Genomic DNA, 16,455 nt, shown 5'->3' with positions numbered 1-16,455 from the left:
CCGTTTTACACCGTTGACTGTCAGTGTCATACTTAGTGTCAAGGCTTAGTTATGTGGACCCTCCTCACGTCCAACAGCAAGGGCCTGACTCTCGCCTCCCAAAAATTGTAACCTTGCGTCAAGACGACGCAGCAGCAAGGGCTGTGAATGGTCCGCTCACTAAAACCCTGACACAGAACCAAAACAGGTTCACGACTGCGTCAAAGTGTCTGCGTGGTCATTGCGTTGCGTCAACGTGGAACCATAACTAAGCCTTTAATGAAGAGAGTCGAAGGCTGAAGCTAAAACAATGGCATGGTGTGTTCATCACGCTCCTCTGGGACGTCTCTGTTATAAGTGTCTTGTTGGCGGGAAGTAACGTTCACAGCGCTGCTCAGCGTCAAGGTTGAAACCTAACGTTGAGTCTATGTTTACAAGGTGTCTCATCGCAGGGGAGATGAAAACATGTTGTTCTGAACCATCTGAAAACACGACAAATACACGACGACAAACACATCAAAGATCTTCTCATCCTGAGAACATCTCGTCACAGCGAGAAAACGTGTTCACCAAACGGGAAACACATATACGGTATACCAAGAATAGACACAACAATCAGCAACAATTATCTTGCAGCTTCACTCATATGTATTATTAATAATGATAATCACATAACATTATGATCATTGTGTTCAGCGCTATCCGATGTTATCTAAATGTAGACGTACAGACTCTTAATATGTGTTATGATATGTTGTCATATTTCTATGCACGGTAAAACAGTAGCGGGGTCCCCCAGGCCTAGGGACTGTCAGGAATACGTTACATGCTCCCCCAGCCATGTCATGCACACATTTTCTACCTGTCTGCCCCTGCTTCCCCCCTTCACTCCCCCTCCACCCCACAATCCCTCCCCGTCTTCCAACTCCCCCTTCGCCCCCCATCACTCCGCCCCCCCCCCCCTTCTCCTTCACTTCTCCCCCTCCACCCCCTCAACATTCATCTCCCTCCTCCCCCTTCAGCTGCACCTCCTCCTTCACCTCCTCCCCTCCTCCCCCGCCCCCCCCCCCCCCTCATCCTTCACCTCACCTCTCCTCCCCGTTTACCTCTTCATCCATCACCATCATTTGAATTCCCTTTTAGCTTCATGTGTTATTTATTTTGTTTTGTTTTTATTCTGTTTGATTGGTTTATATTGTATACAAGCTCATTTACAATTGGAATGAATTTGATGCAAATCCTAACTGGTCCTTGCTGCCACTTCTTGCTCACATCTGTTTTTGTATCTACAGGGGACACTTTTATTGTCTGTTAAAGCCCTTTGTAAACACTGTTTTTCAAAGTTGCTTTATAAATAAAGTTATGTTTCATTATTATCACCTTCTCCACCATGTTACTAACACTGCCTACTAATCATCTTCATTCTTTTAAACTTTTCCTAACTTGGTCTGCATTCAGTAATTTTGACACATACTTTTTTGTGTCCAAGAAGCTTCACCTCCACCAAGTTGTTATTGGTGGAGCCTGGAGGTGATCATAATGGTATCCATATACCATTATGATCAAACAAATAACTTGAACTGGTTGAACTGGTATATACTGTACTATTATTCTCTACTATTATTATTATATACTGCAATTCAGTTGTCATAACAACATTTCTCATTTAAATATCACATGGACAATTGTTAGCGTTATAGTCACACCGATCGTATGTATGCACATGCGCATAATGCCCACTGATGAGTTTAGCTCTGCACATTGGTTGACACATTGGTGACTATGGGGTGCCGTCGGTAAACTTTTGCCAGTGAAAAACGTGCTTCACTTGTTCCAAATTTATTTCAAGCTTTGCTTAATTTTCCTCTGATTTAGCAATTAAACACCCCTCCAAAATGCACTGCAATGTTCTTTTTCCCATTCGATTTATAAGATAAATCTAAATCTTAAATCTAAATAGGCATCCTAAATCTCAGTCCACATTTTATATCTAAATCTCAATCCTAAATCTAAATGCAAAATCTAAAGCTAAATTGAATATATAAATCAAAATCTTTATAAATTAATCAAAATCCAAAACTAAATGCTAAATTTAATTACTTAGCCTAATTGAAATCTACATCCTAAATCAAAATCTACATCCTAAATATAAATCTACATGGAAGCCTATCTGAATCTGAATTGTATATCTAAATCTAAATCCAAAATCGAAATGCAAAATTGTATATCTAAGTCGTAAAAACGAAAAACAATAAAACGGATATGCTAATTACATACATATATTAATTAGATGTCTCTGTAGATCAGGCCTGCAGAGCTGCTGTTACCCCAGCTGCAAACGCACATTGTATAATACTAGTTAAATCTAGTATATTTCCTACCCAATGCGCGTGATGATATGACTGATTGAGTCAGAATTAATTAGTATACAGGTATGTAGGGAGAATTTGCACATATGATGTAGAAAAAATAAAACACGTATAGATTGCTAAATCGTAAAAAACTGATTATGTTTTGTGATAGAACAGTATTTTCAAAAACCGATGAGATAGATATACTTCTATAGATGTGCTTCTATAGTCAATTTGCATTTATTGGCAGAATACAAACTGTCGATATTATTGTGATATTATTACAAACTGTGTCGAGAACAATATTACCGTATCTGAATTGATTGGGAATGTTGAATTTGAATATTAGAGGGTAGCTACAATATTTATTAAATTATTCGACATAACATTCTAACCACTTCTTTAATTTATCTTTGAAACATATGAACGTACGCAAAAATGGTCTGCATTATTGTTATGATTATAAGGCCTATTATTGCCATCATCATATTTATTTAAATGATTATTTAAGTCGTGTTTACAATGTTTAGTTGTCATTTGCATGTACACTGGGTAAATAATTGGGATATTGTTCACCGTCTTAATGGAGATATTGCAGACCATTTTATTTGAGATATTGTTCAACGTTTTAATTGAGATATTGTTCACCGTCTTAATTGAGATATTGTACACCATTCTAATTGAGATATTGTACACCATTTTAATTGAGACATTGTCGACAGATGGTGTCACCGAGGTCCCATTGTTGACCTAAAGTTTTGGAATATAAGCAAATCAAGGCTGTCAGAGGGTGTAGTAAAGGAGATAAAAGTCTGGCAGCAACAAATATGGGGAGACCACCTGCACATTTATACTGATGGGTCAAAGGATCATGAGAGATATAGAATTTCAGATCACATGTCAGTCTTCACAGCAGAGATGGTGGCAGTTCTGTGGGCATTGAGATGGGTTGAGGACAATAAACAGGGACATTCAATAATATGCTGTGATTCAGCAGCAACTTTAAATACAATAAAATAAACCAAATCCAAGTCCAGACCTGATTTGGTTGTAGAAATGTTTCAGTCTATGTACAGAATTCACAAGGCAGGGTACATAGGCAAAGAAGGTGGTGAAGGAGGTCTCTAAAAGAGAAGTGACAAAAATCTTGGTAGAAGGAAAGGAAGGGAAGGGCGTACTTCTCAATGCAGGAAACTGTAAGCAAAGACAAGTGCACTTTTAGGTGTATAAGAAAAGATGCTGTGGGCTGAGGAATGGGCTGGCTCTGATTGGTAAACATCCTGATGGCAGATGTGAGTGTGGAGATAGTGAGACCATGAAACATGTAGCCTACTACTCCAGTGTAAGCTATACTCCAGTCAAAGGAGGACTCTTTTCAGGAAACTTGGAGTAGATTGGAAAACAGTGTTTAATATGCGCACGCTTCTGAATCTGGTTTCTTTGGTTAAAACAAATAAATTGGTGCATTACCTTCACAATACTGGACTATACAAAATTATTTAGGGCTAAATAACAAACAGTGGGGGGCAGCAATACGCCATAGCTGCGTCTAGGCTGCCTAACTAAAGAAGAAGAAGAAGATGGTGTCGGAGCGTTTCCAACATGCGCAAAAACACGCGAGAAGAAGAAGCAGAAGAAGACGAGAGTTCCGTACTTCCGGTGCGTCTCCAGCGGGGAGGAGAGACCTCTGTAGTAATGGCGGACACGTGTGGACAGATACTGCTGGGGTCTGGACTCACGGTCCTCTCCCACCCGCTTATGTACATCAAGGTGTTGGTGCAGGTAGGGTCCAGTGGCTGAACATCATGACGGGGTGTATTGTGGAGTCTGGGGTGTGTAGATGTGAAGATTGTGGAGATAACCTCCGATCCGCTGGCTGACAGCTCCGACCGTCGGGCTGTGATACATGAAATCCAAATCCAAATATAATACACACAAATACAAATATAGTACTACGCACAGATAGAAATACAACACACATGGATACACTAGAGCCAGTCGGAGAGGTCGTGTGTAGGAGGAGCGTTGGAGGGCGTCCCAGTGTGTCGGGAACTTTGTAAGGTTATTGCTGTGAGTATTAACTAACGTTAAAGGTCAGAGCCGACTGACATACAGACAGACAGGGCGCTCCACGTCCTGCATACTGTAATAATGAGTAGTATTATGGCAGTACTGTGTGGTGTTACTGTGTTGTGTTTTGGCAGTACTGTGTAGGACTGTGTGATGTTATGGCGGTAATGTGTATTATGGCAGCACTGTGTGGTATTATGGCAGCACTGTAGTGTTATGTTTTAGGAGCACTCTGTCATGTGTGCACTCTCCCCCTGGTGTGTACGGTTGACCCCTGGTGTTTAATGACCTTTGGCCTGGATGCGCTGAGGCCATCTGACCGGGGACCAGCCGACAGTGTTACACATACTAACACATAGTTACACATACTTAAACATGGTTACACTTAGTTACACTTAGTTACACATGGGTAGGTGTCATCAACATTATCATGCTGCTCAGGAATTATTGGAAACAAATAACGTCATTGCAGTGTTTTTTAAACAATGGGGACACCTGTATACAAACAGAACAACCAAAGTGTTAACAGAATACACGTGAGAGGTGATGGCAAACTCTGTGTGTCGAGTCCTAACGAGTGACCGTTGTGCCCTGTGCAGGTCGGACATGAGCCTCTCCCACCAATACTTGGAAGAAACTTGTTTCGCAGGCAAGTGTACCAGCTGCCTGGACTTTTCGCTTACGGTAGGCGGACCGCTGGTCACGTTTCTGTGCATGTGTGAGTCGTCCTGTTATCTCTAACGAGTCTCTCTGTTTCAGCAAAGCACATCATAAAGATTGATGGCAAAGCTGGCCTGTTCAACGGGTTGCTGCCCAGGCTCTGTGCCAGCACTATCGGCACCGTGGTCCACGGCAACATACTGCAAGTGAGTCACTCCGTCTGTTTCATTAATATTACCTCAGCAGATGACATTGATCTGCATACAGGGTTGGTCTTGACCGTCCTGATCATATTTTAGTGCAATACAATATCCTCTAAAGAGTTGTGTCGCCTATGTTTAATCTCTTGGTGCTTCGATGTGGACATGTTGAGAAAAAATTGTGTTTATTAGGCGATGTCGTCTATGAGGCATAAGACTGATTCTGTCTTCCTGTTATCTGGACCGGTGGAAGGGGTTCTCTGCTACCACTCCTGCACATCAAGCGTCTGGATGGAGAATTAGCATAATTTACATATATTCAAAGCCTGTTTAAATATGCTGTGTAAAATCTGTTTGAGTTCACTGCTTAACCACAAACAATGATAAAGGAACAGATGTATACATACAGCGCTAAAACCAAGGTGAGCCCAGCATTAATATAGTCAGGGGTGCACATAACTTTTGATGGTGAGAGAGAGATGGTGTTTGGTACGCACCCCACACGTAACATCTGATCTTATGAAACGTACCCAGTTTCACAAAGGAGATTCCATTTTCAATACACAACTTCGTGAGCACAGCAGTGTTTTTTTTCTCCACCTTTTTTTTAATCAAACTTCAGCTTGACCACGGAGCGTTTGAATATCTCACTTTTCAAACAAAAATTATTTCCTTCTGCTCCGTTTGCCTTTTCTTTGCAGGTGGCAAACGCCAAAGTAGCTGCTCAATGTATTTTTTTTATTTTTTTTTCGATCTCCCGTTAGTTACTCAAAAGCGTTAACACAAGTAACGTTACGCATCCCTGATTATGGGCGCGCATACGTACTTGCATACCAGTTATGTGCACCCCTGAATATAGTAACAGGGACAGTATATACATACAGCAGTAAGAACAATATTAATATAGTAACACCCAGTTCTTGTCTATTAAACGTTAAAATATTTCTCTGTTCCAGAAATGCCATGAACGAGGTCAGTTTGAGGTAAGTTAATGGCTTGATAGGTTATTCAATTATTATGTATTGTAGACTCAGCGAGTCAAGTCAACAGGGCTGAATTGACCAAGTTGCTCCCTGGAGTAAAGGCTTGTGTTGTAGGCATGCTATGATACGATTGGACCCCCAGGTTGTGTTGCTCAAAAGGTGTGCTCTTCCTCTCTGCCAGGTGCTGGGGGGCTGCCAGAAGGCTGAGGGGGGCTCCCTACAACACGTCCTCAACGAGGTAAATCACATGGAGGATCACCTCACACCCCCTTCAGAGATGTAGGGGTTAAGGAGGCCTGGGGTTAAGGAGGACTGGGGTTAAGGAGGCTTGGGGTTAAGGAGGCCTGGGGTTAAGGAGGCCTGGGGTTAAGGAGGCCTGGGGTTAAGGAGGACTGGGGTTAAGCAGGACTGGGTTTAAGGAGGCCTGGGTTTAAGGAGGCCTGGGTTTAAGGAGGCCTGGGGTTAAGGAGGCCTGGGGTTAAGGAGGCCTGGGGTTAAGGAGGACTGGGGTTAATGAGGCTTGGGGTAATGTAAAGATCTGTGTCGATCAGTGACTGAGACCTCGTTGCACCATTTTGAATTTAATTTAATTCTCGACATATCGTGCAGTTTCAGTAGTGTCTCAGTTGTCTTCCGAGCCATCCCATAATGTTTATTTCTGTCCATAACAGACAACAAAAGAGATGGTTGCCCGCTCGTGTGCCACTGTGGTCACACACCCCCTGCACGGTAAAGATACCCTTACATTATACTGGAACAGTCTGAACTTTAGGGCTAACCTTCTGGACATTAGGGTTAACCTTCTGGACATTAAGGTTAACCTTCTGGACATTAGGGTTAACCTTCTGGACATTAGGGTTAACCTTCTGGACATTAGGGCTAACCTTCTGGACATTAGGGCTAACCTTCTGAACATTAGGGCTAACCTTCTGAACACTAGAGCCGTTTCTCAATACCAAGTACGCAGACTTGGAAGTACGTACTTGGCAAGTCCGGACTTTCAAGTACAGACTTCCGAGAACGCGAGTACGCACCTGCAATTGGAACAGCAGCGGACTCGATGATGCATTCTGGGATATTTAACGGTCCCAAGTCCACACGAGTCACCTCCGATGCATCCTCGGTAGAACGGCCTCATCGAGAACGCATCGAGAACACTTCCGGGTTTTACGACAGTACTCGCGTTCTCGCGTACTTGGAATTGGAACAGTGCTTGGGCTACCACTGATGACGTTTATCGAGAACGCAAGTACACGAGTACGCACGAGAACGCGAATTGAGAAACGGCTTAGGGCTAACCTTCTGAACACTAGGGCTAACCTTCTGGAGCTAACCTTCTGAACACTAGGGCTAACCTTCTGGAGCTAACCTTCTGAACACTAGGGCTAACCTTCTGAACACTAGGGCTAACCTTCTGGAGCTAACCTTCTGAACACTAGGGCTAACCTTCTGGAGCTAACCTTCTGAACACTAGGGCTAACCTTCTGAACACTAGGGCTAACCTTCTGAACATTAGGGCTAACCTTCTGAACACTAGAGCTAACCTTCTGAACATTAGGGCTAACCTTCTGAACACTAGGGCTAACCTTCTGAACACTAGGGCTAACCTTCTGAACATTAGGGCTAACCTTCTGAACACTAGGGCTAACCTTCTGAACACTAGGGCTAACCTTCTGAACACTAGGGCTAACCTTCTGGAGCTAACCTTCTGAACACTAGGGCTAACCCTGTGAACATTAGGGCTAACCTTCTAGAGCTAACCCTGTGAACATTAGGGCTAACCCTGTGAACATTAGGGCTAACCTTCTAGAGCTAACCCTGTGAACATTAGGGCTAACCTTTTTCTCTGTTCTTTTCCCCAGTGATCACTTTGCGATGCATGGTTCAGTTTATTGGGCGGGAAACTAAATACAGGTACGTCTAACGACTCCTAATGAGGAGGGGGTCATAGAAGGTTGAACATGTCTTCCCTAACATGTCTTCTCTGACATGTCTTCTCTGTGGTCCTCAGCGGTGTCTTTGAGTCCGTCGTCACCATTTATAAAGAAGAGGGCGTGCTGGGATTCTTTGCGTGAGTTCCCATGTTGAATAGTTGTTGTATAAACCTGCCCCATGTAACGTTACAATCGGCTGTGTGTGGTTATTGAACTATTTCAGACTAGTGGCTTTATTGTGTTTGACCATGAGCCTTCTCTGTCAGTGGTCTGATTCCTCGTCTGCTGGGGGACATCCTGTCTCTGTGGATCTGTAACCTGCTGGCTCACTTCATCAACACGTACGCCATCGACGACACGGTACGCCTTCTCTCCTCCGCAGAGCGTAGAGTCACAAAGTAACCTTTTACTGTTAGAGAAGTGCAATCAAAGTTAAGGTGCTGTTCCTGTTCTGTCCTGTTTAGATGAGCCACACAGGAGAAATCAAGAACTGTTCCCAGGCGGTGACCGGGGTATGTTTCAATCATCTTGATCAACAACAACGACAGCTGTGATGAATTTCCTCATTAAGTGGTCATGTTTTGCAACTTATTTTGCAACTTGTGCTGTCTTGCAGTTCTTTGCCAGTATGCTCACCTACCCCTTTGTGCTCGTGTCCAACCTCATGGCGGTCAACAACTGCGGGTAAGCTGTGGCAAATAAAGACCTAAAAACACACAAGTCCATACCTGGATCATGACCCTAGTGACCGCTAACCGTCTGTCTCCTCCTCACAGGCTGGCTGGTGGCCTGCCACCCTATGCCTCCGTCTGCCCCACCTGGGTGGACTGCTGGAGGCATCTAAGCAGAGAGGTAACACACACAACCCCTGTTTGTGGACAGTATGCAACGTAGACGCATATTAAAGAAACACATTGACTTGAGTTTAAAGGGCACATATTATACCACCAGGTGTGAGTGTGATAAGCCATGACAAGCCGTTTAGAAAATTTAAAATTATCCAGTACACATCTAGGTGGACCCGCCCACCTGTGATGTCAGAAGCGGCACATTTTCAAAACGGCTTGTAATAGCTCATGGCACTCACACCTAGTATTACATGTCCCCTCTTATATACATCTGTGTTGGATGACCTTTTTTATAACTGCATTTCCATGTGGGTGCACTGCAGCCTTTGCATGTGTAAACATGACCCCTAACGTGGTCTGGTACATTCTGGGTTCATCGTGTTATGGGATGTTTGGTGTAACTGTCCTTCTCCTCTTGCTTCTCTCTTCAGGGCAACATGAGCAGAGGGAACAGTCTATTTTTCCGGAAGCTTCCTGCAGGAAAGACGTATGCCATTGACCAAAAGAGATTTTTTTAAAGTCTAGAAGGATCTGATCAGGTAGACTCTTAATTGTATTGATATAAAATAACTGATAACATATTCCTGAGCTGGGGTTGAATGGAGGGCAACCAATATTTCGAAGCACTTGTCGAAGTTGATTTATTATTATTTGTATTATGTCTGCCATTATGGAATTAACAATGTTGCATTCTTTTACATCAAGGTCTGCTGCATCTTTATATTATTTTCATAACGAATAACCTAATTTAAAACCTAAATGGCACTAAATGTTAAAAGCTGCCAGGCGTTTCTCCAACATCCTGTGCTGTGACTGATCTCCCTGACTGATCAATACGCGTCTCCTCCCCAATGATTGGTGATCAGTCTTCCCTTTTACGATGTTTAACGTGACCTTCCACCGAGATGTGGTGGCTCTTCTGCTTTGGTTTGCATAAAGCAATGTCTAATTCTGCATGTGTAAGTGTGTAATATTGGATAGGTTAATGGGAAGGGGAGACCTCCTGTGTTCATGTACTCACGTGTTTTTGTCATGCCTGAAACACCACGGTTGGGCCCCTGGCTGTGAAGTTAATGGTTCTGTGGCTGTTCAGAGAAAAGTGGCTACTCACAGGAGAGGAGGATAGATGACCATACCTCCTGGCCTTCTCAAAGTAGTTGAATGCTTGTATGAACTTATTCTGAATGAGCAAAATAAAAATACAAAACTATGCTTTTTTAAAAATGTCTTCGGTTTTATTAGTCTTATTTTTTTCCAGTGTTCGATGACATTCATTGTGGAAGCATTCTGTTGTGAATAAGAAACCTAATTTCTACACGGTACCAAGAAAATCTTAAGTTAAAGAAACGTGCAACCCTTTGGCGCAGATCTTCTCAAAGCGTATGACCAAAAGCTGACTGATATGGCATCTAACTTATCACACTGAAATCATCTTTCTTCCCAAAGGCACCCTTCTTTATCTGATACACTAGTACACCACAGACGGCGGGACTTGCTTCATGGCCCATTTCATTTGACAAATTATAATGCTATACATATTTATATAAAAATGTACCAACAACAAAAAAATCCATGTTCCATCATCGGGGGAGGGGGGGGGCTTAGTGCTAATGACACCCACATGACTAATGTAAGGGTCAGTCTAGTTCTCCGCCGGGGTCTGGTGCTCCGTGTGGATGTGTGCAGTCATCGCCTTCCGGTTGGGTAAGAAGAGGCTGCACTGCACGCAGCGGTAGCGCCCCCTGGTGTGCTCCCACAGGATGCGGCTGGTACCAGGCGGTCCTGTTGGATAAAGAACATCAATAAATTATTTGTATGTTCTTGCGCACCCAAACACTCAACCCACATGTTAAGTTTACTCAAAACAGGTTTAGTGTTTGTAAAATACAAAACATTGCAGTTGGCTTCAAATGGTGCAAAGTGGTGGTTTTCATGTTAGGATCCACATCATCTGAACGGGACAGGTGAGGTGGTATCGTGTGTGATGAGGCTGTAGTCACCTTGATTCTTCTTCCAAACTGCTGCAGAAGACGTGGGAGCCTGAGGTGCTGATTGGTGCTGAGGTGGGGCTTGGAACTGGCCTTGGTGCTGAGGTGGGGCTTGGAACTGGCCTTGGTGCTGAGGTGGGGCTTGGAACTGTCCCTGGTGCTGAGGTGGGGCTTGAGCTTGGAACTGGCCCTGGTGCTGAGGTGGGGCTGTGGTCTGACCTTGGTGCTGGGCTTCGAACTGACCCTGGTGCTCCGGCGGGGCTTGGAACTGGCCCTGGTGCTGGGCTTGGAACTCGCCCTGGTTCACAGCCTGGCCATCAAACTGAAGCGGGTCAGGGGTCAGCATGTCACCATCTTTACTTGTCAAAGACGACTGGCTGAAGTTCTGGAGCTGCTGGTAAGAAAGAGGCTCCTGAGAGTCTGTGAGAGGGCTGGACCTCAGGTCTGAGGGGGGGCCGTCTGCCTGCTGGCTGTGAGAGGAGGCCTCCATGTGGCTGGCCGCTGCCTCTCCCTGGGGGGCCGCCTGCTCATGGCTCCAGTCCTCCCCGGCAGCAGCAGGGTACCCTGGCGGGCCCTCGGGGGCCAGGGGGCCCTGCATCTGCTCCGTCTTCATCTTGGCCCGCGACACCTTGGAGCAGGTGTGCAGGTGCAGGAGTAAACCGCGGTGCGAGCGCAGTTTGGCACGGCAGCTTTCACACCTGCAGAGAGGAAAGTGTCAGTATCAGAGCTGAATGTGAGATAATATACATATATAATATATATAGATAATAGATCTGCAGGCATCCAGAGCCCGGGTAAGAGAGACTCACAGGAAGAAGATATTTGGTTTGTGATGGAGCCTCATGTGCTGCATCAGTTGTTGCATGTCGGGAAAAGAGTCACTGCAGCCGATCGAGGAACAGAGCAGGACTTTTCCTGGGTGGAGGAGAGGTGTGAGTACAGGTGTCATGTGTCAGGGAGAGGGGAAATGTCCAACATTAGATGGACAGCAACTCCTGACTGACGGTGATTAACGGTGATCTTAACTATGACGTTCATAGAAATCTATACTATCCCCTTCCCACCTGGGATAGACTCAGCAGGAATCTCATGGTCCTTGATGTGGCTTTGGAGGGCCACCGTGTCCGTGTAGACGCGTTTGCACCCGTAGAGAGGACAGTGATGCCGTCGGTTTCCTGGAAGGGAAGGTCGGAATGAGTACAATAACTATACAACACAATTACAACTATTAGAGGGTTTCACGTGACGCACCTTCTGGGTGGCGGGTCAGTGTTTGCGATGACATCATCGCTGCAAAGTAGACACTGCTGCAGTAACCAAACCTGATCTTATGAGAGCAACATGCAAACCAAACAGCAAAGATAACAAGGTAAAGTGTAAATAGGCTGCGCACGCACCTCAAAGATCCCGTACCCCGGAAGCGGAAGCAGCCTCCGGCTTCAGTGTGCAGCAGACATCCATGGTGGAAAGTTGAGGTAAATTCAGAAGATGCTGTTTATTTATCTCTATTAGGTCAACAGCGTCGGTGGTTTGTATGAGTGCATGCAAGTGATATCGCATCTCACTTCATGTAATGCATAATATGATAATGATGCTTTAGGACATGTGTTCATGTTTAATGATGCCGAACTGCACAACATTAACGCCATTTTAATTTTGACTCATTGTACTTCACCTGCGTCCATGGTTTAGTTTATTAAGTATACTGTAATGCACGGGGATGATGAGATGTAAGACGGTCTTTGAGTGTTCTGTGTGTGACAATGAGGTCTGCAGGAGCCACGAGGGTCCAGATGGCAGAAAGTCACTCATGTATTACGTCCATGTTTCAATTCCCGTTGGTGCTTAAGTTATCATATTTCTTTATTTTTTGCTAACCTTACTCCCAATGCTAAACCACATCTGAAAATACTTTTGCATGAACAATCTTAATGTTCTGTATTTGATTTCAGTCTGGCTTTTCCCTCCTTTTCACCCACAGAGTTTCGGATTGCACCTTAGCGCGATGGACCTATGTGCTGAAGTTATCACGTCAAAATCAAACGTCCCTCCGTCCTGCCAAGCCCTCCTGTGAGTCCACCAGTCCAGTGAGACACCGTCTTACCAGCTCTGGTAACCTACACTAGAGATAGTATCAGATAGCACCAAGGTTAATCACTTTAGGCCTCTTACACCGTGACCTCACACCACTTCCCAGCATTAGCATGTTAATGGTAGTGTTTTCTGGTCATTGTAAAAATTGTCATTATGGAGACATTGTTGTTACAAACTGCTACATCGCTTCTCATGCAATACATGTTTAATTTAATTTAATTTATAAGCTGAAAGACCTTCAGAAATAACTGCATTAGCTCAGGGAGTAGAGCGGGTTGGCTGGTAACTGCAAGGTTGCTGGTTCGAGCCCTGGCTCCTCCTAGCTGAGTGTTGAGGTGTCCCTGAGCAAGGCACCTCACCCTAACTGCTCCCGACTAGCTGGCTGTCGCCTTGCATGGCTGACGCCGCCGTCGGTGTGAGAATGTGTGTATGAATGGGTGAATGTTAGGCAATATTGTAAAGCTCTTTGAGTGGCCACTGGTTACGAAAAATGCGCCATATAAATGCAGTCCATTTACCATGGACTACTGCATTACCATGGACTTACCATTTTTGTTCTTGTTAATTGTGCAGGTTGGGTCAGTTCACCTTCCTGCTCAGAGACCACAGCTCAGGAGCGAACATCCCAGGTGAGTTATAACTCAGGGCTCTCACCTGGCCCGGGCTGCTACTGATTTCTATCATCCTTCATCAGTCTGTTTATACTGTGGTTAAGAGTTAAAGGTTGTATCAGTGATTCTAGGCCAAAACATAAATGATCATATTCATCTGATCTTTCCTCAAGATCTGCTAGCTGCCCGCCCCATAAGCAGGCCATCAAACAAACGTGTCTCTGCCTGTGCTCTTGAGATCGAACACAAAACAAATGGTACTACCAACCACTCAAAACCAAAATAAATAGTATTCCAAGCAATCACTGACAAGGGATCTCACTTCAAATACCAACAGAAGTGACGTCACCCAACATTGCTGATACAACCTTTAAGTGGGGGCCTACATTCTGTGCTAATATAAGAATGTATTTCTTTCACAAGAACACAAATTCTCCGGGACGGGACTGGGTTTGGTTTAGGCTTTGTTAAATGTTGGAGCCTCCTTTGACCTCTAACCTTTGACCCCCATCCAGGCGTGGCCTCCTAGCCGAACCGGACACCATGTGTGACCGCTTCTCTGGCGGCGGCCGCGAGCCGCGGACCCGCGGGGGCGTTGTCAAGGTGCCGGGCGACCTGGAGCTGAGCGACTCGGACCCCGAAGACCCGGGGGCCGGGCCCCCCCTGGACGCCGAGGTCAAGGAGCTAAACTCCTCCAGCGAGGACGAGGAGGAGGTGGCGACGGTGCGCTGCGGCCGCCCGCTGCCTGCCGCGCCGCTCAGCAACTTCAGCCTGAAGGGCGGCAGCAGCAGCTTCTCCTTCCGCAGCCGCAACATCTTCGACTGCCTGGACACCGTCGCCAAGGAGACCAAGCCGGGCCAGGACGGCGTCACTATGGAGACCGCCTCCCCGCCAGGCAAGGACAGCGTTGCTATGGAGACGTCCCCTAAGCCGGGGCAGGACGGCGCTGTCGACGGGGTCTTCGTGAGGCCCTCGCCTCCGCCGCCGCTCGGCAGCGGGAAGAAGGCCGGCGGGCCGCAGGTGGGCCGGAAGCGGCACGTCACAGAGGGCCCCGGGGACGCGGTCCAGGTCCCGGCACGGAGAGGGGCCCCGGATTACCTGCTGCACCCAGAGCGCTGGACCCGCTACAGCCTGGAGGAGGTGGCGGAGACCAGCGACAGCCGCAACCGCAGCGTGGCACTGCAGTACCTTCTCAGCCTGCAGCAGAGCCAGGAGCCGGCCCCGGGGCCCGAGGGGGCCCGCTTCGTCCCCCCCGACCCGTCCTGCACCCCGGCTCCCGAGGGCAGTGTGGGGCCCTCCCCGCACAGGATCATCTTCTCCAGGCCCGGCAGGGGCCCCGGGAGAGAGGAGCGGGGGGACGAGGGGAGAGCAGCCACGGACGGTGGAGGACGGAGGGGAGGTCTGAGCCACCTGCAGGAGGAGGAGGAGGAGGAGGAGGAGCAGGAGGAGGACCTAGACTCCAGCCCGGCAGCCCTGCCTCCCAGGGTTGAGCAGAGGAAGAGGAAGTGGGGGCCTGGGAGAGGAGGAGGAGGTGGAGGGCTGATGGAGGAGGAGGAGAAGAAGGAGGAGAAGAGCGAACCAGAAGTTCCAACCGAGTTCGCCTCCTTCAGGAAGGCTCATCGCAAGAACTACAGGAAGACATCGGAGCAGGAGGATGAATGATGGACTGCTGAACCGGACCAACTAGGGAGTCTCTCCTCGTCTCACTCCACTGAGTGGGGCTCTGTCACCCAGTGCTCCCCTGGGAGAATACCACTTAATGGTTGGGGTGTATTTGTGTGCTGATTGTGGTGTATTGCTGTACAGAAGTTATTTTATAATAAAAATGCTTTTTGCAAGCTAAGCTGATACAATTCTATATTTTTTTGAAGTCATTTAGATTTCACACAAGAAATTAAGATTAAGAATCTTGGATCTGATGTCAAACCTCGGTGTGACACTGCCCTCTTCAAATTTGGTTTTTGTAAAGAAAACCGTTTCGACATATCATTTAACAATTAGTTTTAACAAAAAATTTAACTTCATACATTTGAAGATTGAATTGATTACATTTTAGCAACATGAAAAAGCATCTGCATGTGATGGACAGGGTTGCATTGAACATTTGCCCAATCACTACAATCTGATATTTTAGTTTTGCTCCTTAGTTGCAATAGAATATCATAATAAGGAATCTTGAGGTCAAATCCATAGCGGATACTCTGAACAACCTCACTCGACATGAGGAATTGAACCTTTCATTGAGTCCCAAACCCCTATCACTAACTGAAATGAAAAATTCTCAGAATTTACTTCATTAGTTGACAAATACAATACACGTACATGTACATAAAATATAATTATAGGAAAATTTGAGTTAATGAATGATGTAAGATAAATTACATATTAAGAATAGAAATGACATAATAGAAATGTGTAATAAAAATGAATTTTATATCAAATGTCAATCTTATTTAAACAACATAAAACAATTCAGTACGTTTATGTTAAATAATACAATGTCAGGTGTCCATGCAGTCTAAAGCGTGGGCTAATAACATTTTGTTAATTTCCTTCTCAAATACTCGTTTCTCTTCCAGCTGGGGTTTGTTGCTGTGTTTCAACAGAGAGAGAAAGGGCAGACATGGTGTCCCCCTTGGCACACTCCTGACTCCTGATTCACGTTCTGACAGGATATAAGTCTGTCCCAGTAAACCTCTACATATCGTCTGTCCGCGTAAACCTCTACAATCGTATT

General features: G+C 45.6%; 3 protein-coding genes across 4 annotated transcripts; 2 read left to right on the top strand and 1 right to left on the bottom strand.

Moving 5' to 3' along the window:
- The first annotated feature begins 3,989 nt into the window (after nucleotides 1-3,989).
- On the top strand, nucleotides 3,990-10,253 carry mtch2 (mitochondrial carrier homolog 2). Its single transcript, XM_084476095.1, has 13 exons — nucleotides 3,990-4,112; nucleotides 5,000-5,084; nucleotides 5,160-5,266; nucleotides 6,217-6,243; nucleotides 6,425-6,481; nucleotides 6,915-6,972; nucleotides 8,106-8,157; nucleotides 8,255-8,314; nucleotides 8,444-8,537; nucleotides 8,642-8,689; nucleotides 8,794-8,861; nucleotides 8,954-9,029; nucleotides 9,457-10,253. The coding sequence occupies exons 1-13, from the start codon at nucleotides 4,026-4,028 to the stop codon at nucleotides 9,541-9,543; spliced, it is 906 nt and encodes a 301-aa protein (XP_084332221.1). The 5' UTR covers nucleotides 3,990-4,025; the 3' UTR covers nucleotides 9,544-10,253.
- Nucleotides 10,238-12,368, bottom strand: znf414 (zinc finger protein 414). Its single transcript, XM_084476094.1, has 5 exons — nucleotides 12,265-12,368; nucleotides 12,078-12,188; nucleotides 11,823-11,928; nucleotides 11,026-11,711; nucleotides 10,238-10,807 (listed from the first exon to the last, which is right to left on the bottom strand). The coding sequence occupies exons 1-5, from the start codon at nucleotides 12,299-12,301 to the stop codon at nucleotides 10,668-10,670; spliced, it is 1,080 nt and encodes a 359-aa protein (XP_084332220.1). The 5' UTR covers nucleotides 12,302-12,368; the 3' UTR covers nucleotides 10,238-10,667.
- An 89-nt stretch (nucleotides 12,369-12,457) lies between these two features.
- Nucleotides 12,458-15,566, top strand: tssc4 (tumor suppressing subtransferable candidate 4). Of its 2 annotated transcripts, none has more exons than XM_084476111.1 (4): nucleotides 12,458-12,488; nucleotides 12,995-13,083; nucleotides 13,681-13,736; nucleotides 14,234-15,566. In XM_084476111.1, the coding sequence occupies exon 4, from the start codon at nucleotides 14,262-14,264 to the stop codon at nucleotides 15,378-15,380; it is 1,119 nt and encodes a 372-aa protein (XP_084332237.1). In that variant the 5' UTR covers nucleotides 12,458-12,488; nucleotides 12,995-13,083; nucleotides 13,681-13,736; nucleotides 14,234-14,261; the 3' UTR covers nucleotides 15,381-15,566. The 2 variants fall into 2 exon arrangements, with proteins under 2 accessions (XP_084332237.1, XP_084332238.1); XM_084476112.1 differs by having other exon boundaries at nucleotides 12,995-13,125.
- The last annotated feature ends 889 nt before the right edge of the window (nucleotides 15,567-16,455 follow it).

Source organism: Micromesistius poutassou, assembly GCF_964030765.1.
Source record: "Micromesistius poutassou genome assembly, chromosome: 12".
NCBI classification, from domain to species: Eukaryota; Metazoa; Chordata; class Actinopteri; order Gadiformes; family Gadidae; genus Micromesistius; species Micromesistius poutassou.
This window is presented reverse-complemented; position numbering and strand designations above follow the sequence as displayed.